We start from the raw sequence: 10,423 nt of genomic DNA on the forward strand, positions 1-10,423 counted from the left end.
TAGGAACATAAAGAATTGCCTGTTATTTGTTAGATAGACTTGAGCCTCATGATTTTTTTTCAAGTTTCGAATGATAAAGGGTGCCAAATGACAGGGTTATAGTTGCCAATATTCATTTTTCCTTGAATTGGCCAAAGACAACGGTGGGCCGCGACCCTATGCTGCGCAGGCGCTAAATGGCCCCACTTGTCCATTAGCGGGCATTTAGCCCAATTACACTACGTTACGCTGCACTACGCGCTTTTTAGCGGATTTTTGTCACAACACATGATGGGCGGGTTTTTTGGGCGCAAACTGATAGCGCTCGAGCAATTCCGCTACATACATAACATCTCACATAAAATCACCATAGTTTGCAGGTCAACAAGAGAGGTCGAGGAATTCAATAAATAGTGTAGAGGACAGCTTGGACCATCCCAGCAATCAAAAATGGTCCAGACACTTGTTTGTGAGCAGCGGTGAAACAGATACTATACAATACAGTATCTTCAGATACTTGTGTATTGTATCTGTTGAAAAATACAAAATTGTAAATACAAATGTATTGTATCTGCCTGAATTTTTAAAACCCAAACCTCATTTTTAACAAATTAAAGAACAGCTGATAAATATTTGCAGATGACTGAAGTATGGCTCAAACCAAGGACCTGTTTGAACCATGCCCCCCCTAACCCCATGAATTTGATTTTTTTTTTTTTTTTTGGATTTAAGAGAGTTTTTTTACAGAATATGGCCTCAAGAAAGTGCCAGGCAGAAGAGCTGAGGTAGCCGGACAAATCTTTCTACACAGGCCCTGTTTGACAGTGATATAATCAGCAATTAATTCAACAAAAATAAACCATTCAACAGATAACATCCAAATTGTTTTGGAGTTAAAATGCACTACTGTTCTCTTCAATGCTGCCATCAGATTCAGGCCCCGTTTGGAGCCAATATAATCCGGGCAATATATGAGTTTTTTTGCTTGACATCCTATGTGACATCTGATCAGGTCCGCCAAAACTTGATCAGATGTCACAAAATTCCAGATTGTATTGCACAATTATATCAGCTCCAAAGGGGGCCCCAATTGATTCACTCATCTTTTTCACCATAATACCAATATATCACATTTTGAACAATGTTAAGGCCCTGTTTGGGCACCATGTTATACGTGATAACTCATCAGATCTCCCCTATTATAAATCTGACAATTTATAATGTATTTTGGTTTGAGACTTTTTCACTTTTTTGGATTTCTGAGGTATGTACTTAGCATGTATATTACATGACTAATCCTCTTGTTTCTGACCAACACAACAGTCATGTGATATGATATCACTGACACCCATGATCTGGGCAGCTGCAATATCCCCCACCAGCCCTTACTCCAATACCACCAACACCAACCTGCACCAACGTCACCTTGTTGAGGGTAACTGGTGAGGGTAACTGGGTGACTCAAGACTAAGAGAGATTGACGTGGTGTTGAGGACATGGTCCAAGCACAGTGAGTCAACTTGTAATAATCATTCAGTGTATAAGGATAACAATCAGAAGAACAGCTAGACTATATACATGTATAATATAGGCTAGGTTGTGGGTGTATAGGTTAGAAGCATACTACATAGGTAAATGCTAATAAACTATCTCAACACACCTCTCTTCCCACTCACAACTTTCTCAATGGTCTACCGCCGCCACTCCCCGGCAACCAAAATCACATTTGTTTGAATGTCTTAGAAAGGCCTCTCAATGGAGTCCATCTGGCATATGTTGGGTGTCCAGTTCTTGCCCCAATGGTTCCACCAATGGAAGAATCCATTTGAAGAAAGCCACTGTGTCATCAAGGATCTGATCAACTACAAGGAACGTGGTTGCACGGAAAGCCTCACTCAAGACAACTGTACGTTTGTGATTGAGCTCATACGTTCTGAGCCTGGCCTTTTCCTAGAAAAAATTGGTGAGAGACTCTACGGGTCCTCCAGTTTCCTCCTCAGTCCATCAGGCACTCACAGGGCCCTCATCAAGAATTTATCAATCACATAAAAAAACAGAATTGAAGAATATTCTCAATTCCCTTGTAGAAAAGGATGCCTACGTCACTGGAATGCATGGAGTTCTTCCCTGCGTATTTCTTGGTATTCACTGGTAAGTTGTTTCCTTTATTTCCCTTTTTCATCAGCATAAGCTGAGGACTGTTATGCCTCAGATGAATGTTCCTTTTCTGACACAGACAAGGAACTCCTCCAAACCTATGCAAGCTCAGGAAAAGGAAACCCATTGGCCAAGTTTCTCATCCACCAGAGCCTGGATTGACTCAGATTACTCCTGGACATCTCATTCAATAGGCTGTTGGCCCTCACCACCATGTTTGAAACCTTTACTGGTTTCAAGTTTGAGCATTTCTTAGAATTCAACTTGGTGAGTCTCTTTCTCAACACTCCATCACACCCTCTTCAAGCTGAAAAACAATCCCTTCTAGCTCCCTCAGATGAACAGGTAAACTGATGTGAATTCGGTCCTGGTGTGCAACAATGCTGCAATCCACCAAGGTGAATGTTTTAGAGATCTTTGCAGCATTACTGGGGTCCAAATTAGAGATGGCCAAACGGGTCCGGGTACCCGCGACGGGTGCGGGTACTTGCTGTGAATTTCTCCAATTTTGGACACCCGGACCCGGACACGGCACCCGCCGACGGGTACCGGCGGTACTTGAGGCGGGTACCGCGGGTACCGCACTGGTGACCGATCGAGTGGGGTATGTACACACCCCTCTCGATGACCGCACATTGAGCGGGGTGCATATCCCACTCGATGACCGGCCATCGAGTGGGATGCGCACTCAACCCTATGACCGGCCATTGAGTGGGGGTGTAGGCCGGTCATCGAGCAGAGTACACACCCCGCTCCGTGGCCGGCCATCGTGATCACCCCACTCGATGTCCGGTCATCGCGTGGGATGTGGAGGTGTGTACTCCGCTCAACGATGGCCGGTCATCGAGGGTGTGTACTCCACTCGATGACCGTTCATCGGGGGTGTGTACTCCACTCGATGACCGTTCATCGAGGGTGTGTACTCCACTCGATGACCGTTCATCGAGCGGGGTGTGTACTCGGTGACCGGTCAATGGTCATCGAGTGTGCATCCCACTCGATTGCTGGTCATGGAGTGCACCGGCCATCGAGTGAGATGTGTATCCCGCTTGATGTCCGGTCATCAAGCGGGGTGTGTACTCCGCTTGATGTCCCATCAAGCGGGGCGTGTACTCCGCTTGATGTCCGGTCATCAAGCGGGGTGTGTACCCCACTCGATGGCCGGCCATCCACTGCTGACATTGGCGGGTACCTGTTTGGTACCCGGGTACCCGGTGATTTTCCGGCCCAAATTGCATACCCGGACCCGTACACGGCACCCGCGGACGGGTACTCAAAGGGCAGTGGCGGGTACCCGCCAACGGGTGCGGGTACCGCCAAACGGGTACCCACTGGCGATCTCTAGTCCAAATCATCTTCCTGCATCCCTACTGCCCGGATTTGAACCCAATTGAACTTTTATTTGCTGCAATCAAGCAGTACTTAAAGGCTACCCAGATCATGAGCACCACCAACAAACCAGAATGGGAGATCCAACAAGTAGCTGCAAGAATCATGACCAAGGATTTGTACTATATGAGAAATTTAGGAAAACTGGAAGAGATTTATTTCTTTTAAAAAAATATTCTAGATGTATAAATAGCTACAAGCTTGATTTGATATATGTAGAAAAGGTTTACCTGGAAGCAGTGCAAGTGGCTGCTGCTGATTTAGGAGAAGTGATAAGCTATTATGTTCTTGGGAAAGCTGGGTTGTTTGATCTACATGTGGTTTTTGCGCTGCTGGCAACTCTGTTATCACTCCAATCTTTATGGTGTAAGGTTTTCTTACTTGGCCGGGTGTTAACCTTGCTTGTGCCTAGCTAAGAAAGTCTAGACTACAATATAGATTCTCCTCCAATGTTTTCTGAAAAATATTTATGGTGGTCAGCATCTCCTGTACTTGGCCATTGAGTCTAGCTACAGACCCGTCTACTCAATTTTGTCTGTTCCTTTTGGGTTGGATGTGATTGTAGTTTGGGTCTTGTTCTTGAGTTATTTTGCTGCAAGGAAAGTGGTTGAGCTGCCAGCTGCAACTGGTCAGTTATCTGGACAATGCTCAATTTATCACCGGAGGTGTTGAATGAGATTGGGTCCAGTAACAACAATTGACAGAGTTTGCTTGCTTTTTTTTTGATCTTGCTGTTCTTGGTGGATTTGCCTGCTATAATCAGTACTGATGAAGTCAGTTTTCCACCTGCGTTAGCATCTTGGAATGCGGGAAAGGGTTGCTTTGCTTACCTGATTCTGCAGCTTTTGTGGTTCACAACACTTTCCTAGGATTATGTAACTATGGATACTGTGTTCCAGACCAATAACCTTCACAGCCATTGATGCCTTCCGAAAACAGTTACATCTGACAAAGCAATACAGATCTTCCACTAGTCCAACCTACATCTTCCAAGTGTTTCCTGAGTTCTTCCTAGTCCTACATCATCCAAGTCCACTGGTCCAACATCTTCCATTTGTTTCTTAAGTTCTTCCTAGTCCTACGTTTTCTGCTAAGTTCTTCCTAGTCCTAAATTGTCCAATTACACTGGTCCTAAATCTTCCAAGTGTTTCCAAGAGTCTTCTACATTTCTGCCAAGTAAGACAGATAGTCCACTATTCCTGCATTGTCTGAGTGTTTTTCTTTTCCCAAGCAAGGCTATTTGAATCTACAGTATTTTCCAATCATGCAGACCAGATAGTTCAATTGAATGATAAATACAAGAGCTTAATTTATTTTCTTTACCTGAGTTCAAAATCTACTCCCAATACACATGTACACATCAGCTTCTGATCTATTGAAATGAAACAATAAGAAATTCTATTGAAATAAAATGATAAGAAATCTATGGAGATGCTACATGCCAATGATACATGTGAAAAGTGAAGAGATTTATGATACAAACTAGAGGCCAAGGCGGCTGCGCCGCTGCACATTCTAGGGCCAGATGAGTCATGACTTTTCCTGCTCCTATCCCTCAAAACATTTGCCACATGGCAGATTTATCCCTTCCACCCCCCCTTACAAAATTTATAATGTACCATCAGTCAAATGAATTTTTGGGAAATTGGAGAAATCATGTAGTGCATTGCATGATTTCCCCAACTGCCCCCAAAAGTTGCATGAGTTCCAAATAAGTAGATTGAAATCCTGTAAATCATAGAATAAAACTTCAAGGATCCCTCCTACAAAAGTATCAAAATCACAAAAAACTCATCATGGGTTTGCCCTTTTCAAAAGCCGCAAGTAACAAAAGGGATTTCCCCATATAAATGTACAAACATAGAGAAGATTAAGATGTTGCTCTTCAGAATCTGTCCACCCTTTGGATTTTAATCAATTGCCATTTTGCAGTGACAATCTTCTTATTTAGCTCAAAAAACCAAGTAAATATGCTCCCTCAATTATTTTAGTTTGATCTTAGTTTACCCAAAATTTACAAGAATTAGTTGATGTTTGACCATATTATCAATTAAATCAAATTGAACTATCTCATTGTTTAGATAAGTGGATCATTTTGTCTTTAGTAAACTTATCCTTGATGTTTTCTTTTTCACCTATCAAATCATAAGAGGGTCTTCTCCAGGGTTCAATGCAAAGAGTTCACCTTAGAATTGCATGTCAGATAAAAATACACATGGAAACAATGACAAAAGTTCTCAAAACCAAAGAAAAGTCATCCTTACAGATCACCAACGGCTTCCGCGAAACCCCACCAGAACCAGTAGCGGATGGGGGGCGAGAGACTGAGAGTGGCAGCGGAGCGTGGTGGGCCGTTTCTTGTGGTGCGGCGGGAGCGTCTGTTGGGTGGTGGGCACAGCCACGCCCACGTGCTGTTTGAGGGGCTTGGGGCGCCCCTTATTTTCCTGTTCTTTGTCGGGCTCAAAATTTCGTTTCACATCTTCTTCTTAGCTCTTATGCGCTCAAACGACTAGCCAAGTCTTGGCTAGTCGTTTGAGCGCATAAGAGCCCTTGGCCACGCTCCAAAACAGCTCGCCCAGGCCCGGGATCAGCGCCCGGTCGTCTAGGATAGAAGGCCGAGTAGGACAGCGAGGAGGCGGGTGCAGCTTTGGGGGCGGAAGAAGATCTCGGCAACCTTGTTGAAGATCTTTTTCTCCTCCCCATCCCCCTCCAACAAGGAGAAGGAGGCTGCTGCTGCGCCTTCATGCTTGGCGGTCAAGGCTTAATGCAGCAGCATCGGCGCATGGTCCGAGCTCCATTTGCCATCCCCCATTGTCAACGTCGTCTCCTCCTCTAGAGCCAATCAACCAAACCAAGCCTGAGATGAAAATGGGCTGGCAAAAGAGGATCAGCCAATGGGACTCAACGGTGATCGAGAGCAGGGTGAGGCATTATTTTTCTTGATACAAACATTGGGCACTGACAGCTTTGAGGAAGGTAGCTAGCAAGGTCTCTAGGCGTGTCCAAGCAGAGCTTGAGCCTGCAAGTTCTGGCAAGAATTGAGTCGGGGAGGGGATGCATGTTGTGCTGGAAGAGGAGGACAAGGGCAGCGGCGACATGGTAGGCAAAGAAGCGCTGGACGAAGTCGATGGAGACGATGGGCGGGAGGGCAAGGATGTCGACTTTGGCGATGAGTTTGACAAAGGTGGTGGCGGGAGTCGCAGCGGTTTTGGAGGTCCAGGCGGCGGACCTGGAGGACCAGAAGGCCAGGTTCCCCTTGATTTCACTCGGCTCGTCTTCGTCCGCTCTCCCCTGCGCGTGACAATGGTCAGTAGTGGATGGCTCTTGCAAAGATCGGGCGAGCGGGCCGGAGTGAGCTGGCTTCGGGCGAAGGTACCATTGTTGAAGAGCAGCCGGGAGATCGCGGTGAGCTGGCGTCGGGCAGAGGTACAATGAATCAAGCTTGGCACAAAGACGGCGACGAGGGAGGTGATCCATTTGATCAGGACAATCTACAAGCTCTATTGGTCCTACTTGACCACCGCCTCTTCCTCCAACCCGGACCGGGGACAGACTATTAATGAGGCGGGGAGGTGAAAACGTCAAGTCTCCAGGTCAGTGGATGAGCGAAGAATCAGCCTTGGAATGCCTCGTACCTGGATTGTGTGGTTGAACCTGAAACATAGTATTCCACGCGGAGTCAGTGTTAGGGTCTTTTCAAAGCACTACGTACTGTGAAAGTCAGACATACCTGAGGCTGTGGTGGTGGCGTCAAAGGGGCATGGTGTTGACACCACTGTTAACGCCATGCAACATCTGGAGCGGTGGTGGTCTGGTTGATCTTGATGCGGTGGCTGAGCATAGGGATATGTGAGGGCTTGTTTGGTAGCTGTGAGTGATTTCCAAGACAACCAGTCTGAAGGAGCAAAGAGAAAACATGTTTTGGGTGACACAGAGGTTTTCAGGGTGGAGCGGTAGATCAGTTGATAGCGCCGCAGAAGGGTTCTCGAGGAGTGCAAACTTGAGGCAATGGTGGGGCTGCGTCTATAAATACTGGTCCTGAGTCAACGTTATTTCCTCAGGCAACTCCTCGGGCTGGTTTCCAGCCGGGGGGTTGTCTCACCCCCGTCCGCTGTTACATTTGCGCAGTCCGGCGGGGGATACTTGTGGACCCCCCTGTGCTTACGGGCTGGGGGTCTTCCTCTCACCAGCTAGACAGGGATGGGTGGTGGGCCATGATACATCAGCTTGCTGATGTTAGGTGGCAGGGTGCAGGCTTGCTTTATCATGTTGTATTCTAGTCTTTTTTTTTTGTGTTTTGCTTAATTTGTGAGCTGAATCTCAGCCTGTGGATGCTTATTTTGTAAAAGGGGAAACCTTTGATTTTTTTTTTGTATTTTGGTCATTTGTAGGGGAAACCCTTGAATTTTTTTTCCACGAAACTGAGGCTTTAATATACTTGAATAACAAATATTTGGTGAAGTTTCTGATAAAAAGAAGAGCTATCTGTTTCCAAGTTTAAATGAAAAATCAAAGTCCATTAAAAAAATCAAATTCCATTAACAAAAATCAAAGTCCGTTCACAAAAATAATTCCGAGATTCCAAGTCCTTTTAACAAATGATTATTGAGGAGTGCATGCAATTCTTCTCAAATTTCTTGGTGTTTTCTTGAAATTGGGCAATAATGCCAGGAGATAAGCCCCAACCAGTCATATCCTCTCAAAAGATGCTTTCCAATTGGTAACATCTTTACTTTGAGGATTCTGAGGAAATTTTCTTTCTTGCTGGGATTGATTTTGACAAAATCAACATACTGCGCCATGAGGTCCGCATTGGGATTGACTACCAAGTGATTGTCTGATAATTCAGCAGGGGAAAGGCTTTGATGATGTGGGGGACAGGCTTCCTCAATGATGTGAGAAATTTTCCTCTTCTTGTAGGCTGAGAGCTTTTCAAACCAAAGCAATGACAGAGGAGAATTGTAGCTAACCCCTTCAAATTCTTTTAACTAAATTCAGGCATTTCAGTAATCATACTCACACCCATCAAATCAAGGAAAAGTTATTTGCAATATCATGTGCCCAAAGTTGGGTATTTTGAGTGGTCAAGGGGATGAATTGGGTGGGGTCCGTTGGATCAATGAACAATTATGGTGTTCAAAGTTGGTTTGCATATTTTTATGCATGCATAAATCATAAAATCATAGAAATATTTTGGTGAGGAAATTTTGTATTACATAATCAGACAGTCATATCCCTTGCAAAAAAGATTTTATGATTTTATGATTTATGCATGCATAAAATTATGCAAACCAACTTTGAACACCATAAATGGCCACTTCAATAAATACTTGATGTTGGGTGAGCACTTTGTGTAAATCTGGTCAATAATAACATTGAGTGCCTTAAAATTGCCGGCGGCGGCGGCAACAGGATTTGGAGCTGCTAATGAAGAGGAGCCAACTGTGGCCTTCTGGGTCAAAACATGGGTTTTAATATCAAGAGCAATCTTTTCTTGTTTTTCTATGGCTGCTGGATCTTCCATCTCAATGTGGAGGCTGGTCTGAGTTTGATCTGCATTGAGATCTTGCATTGTTTTGATCCAATGGGCATAGTTTGCTTCATTGTTGATGGTGTAGTTGATCTTTTTATGGAATTCTGGGGTCAACTTTAACACCAACAATACCTGCCCAGAAAGAGACCAAGATCCTGAGGCAATAGTGTTTGTGATGAGTGCATTGGAATTGGCCACAACCTTGCCAGTCTCTGCAGCCACAAAGGTAATCATCAAGGCTTAAGGATTCAATCTTGAAGGGAATATCAAACATCTTCTTGTATCTCACAATGTTTGTCCCCACTTTTCCCTTCTTGGGGCAGTAGGGTCTAAAAGATGTGCTGCACTGAACTATCTGTGGCTGGAAGGGCAAAAAGGTTCAAGTTTATCTGAACTTTGAACCAAACAAACCTTGAAAGGGGAGTACTCACGGTGGAATTAGCTGCTCCACCCTCAATACCAACCCTATGGATGCAAGAGTACTTGCATCAGAAGGGTAACCCATCCTTGTCAGAGGATTTTCTGTGGAAAAGAGGTTGATACCAAACTGTGACACGCTGCAGGGTTGTCAAAGGCAAAAAGTTGTGGACAGAGCTTGGTCTAGCAGAGTTTGGAGCAAGGTGTGATCACCAATGATGTGATATTGTGATTATGATGACTATGATGACATCTGTTTTTTTGGTGCCATAATCTACAAGGAAATTTCATTGAGAAATCATAATTTTTGTGTTTTTGAGACCAAGCTTATTTCAAAACACAATAGGGGGGTTCACAATTGAACTTTAAAAAACTTTGGGACACATTTGATAAGTTGCACTGTTTGATCAGTATCAACTGCTGCTGTGCATTTTCCCAAACTTTTAAAATTTTGTTCATAAAGGCCTTAAATTTGGCTCCAATTAGTAAAATGCAATCGTCAACCCCCCCTAATATATTGGGTGTCCAAATGAGGCCTAAGTGATCTATTGTCATTATGGTGATGGAGATGTCTGAATCAATTGAATCTGTAACAGCGTTGAAGAGACCAGTAGTGCATGGTACCTGCCAAAAAAATTGGATGCTATATCTTGAACAGTTTATTTTTGAACTTACTTTGCACACTGGGAAAAGCTCTTTGCGCACTGCGCATGAAGGACACAGATTTTTCAAAAATAAAATGACCAATCAATAGAAAAGCTTATTATTGTCCTCTGTGAATTTATTTGGAGTTTTTTGAAGCTTCCTTGTATTCTTAAAAATCCCACCAATAAAAAAACGGATGTACTTTGCGCACTGCAAAAAACTCGTCGCGCACTGTGGGGGTCGGCAAATCAATGTCGCAGCCACAGTGCGCCGTAGCTCAAAATGCTTTGCGCACTGCAAACG

At 44.3% G+C, this 10,423-nt stretch overlaps 1 protein-coding gene across 1 annotated transcript; it reads right to left on the minus strand.

The window, feature by feature from the left end:
• Positions 1-6,357: 6,357 nt before the first annotated feature.
• PtA15_5A503 (uncharacterized protein) lies at positions 6,358-7,002 on the minus strand (the record flags this gene model as incomplete). The annotated part of the gene is made up of 2 exons (XM_053169272.1): positions 6,358-6,398; positions 6,489-7,002. 2 exons carry the CDS (start codon positions 7,000-7,002, stop codon positions 6,358-6,360), a joined length of 555 nt encoding a protein of 184 aa, XP_053020485.1.
• Positions 7,003-10,423: the final 3,421 nt, after the last annotated feature.

Source organism: Puccinia triticina, chromosome 5A (assembly GCF_026914185.1).
Source record: "Puccinia triticina chromosome 5A, complete sequence".
NCBI lineage: Eukaryota > Fungi > Basidiomycota > Pucciniomycetes > Pucciniales > Pucciniaceae > Puccinia > Puccinia triticina.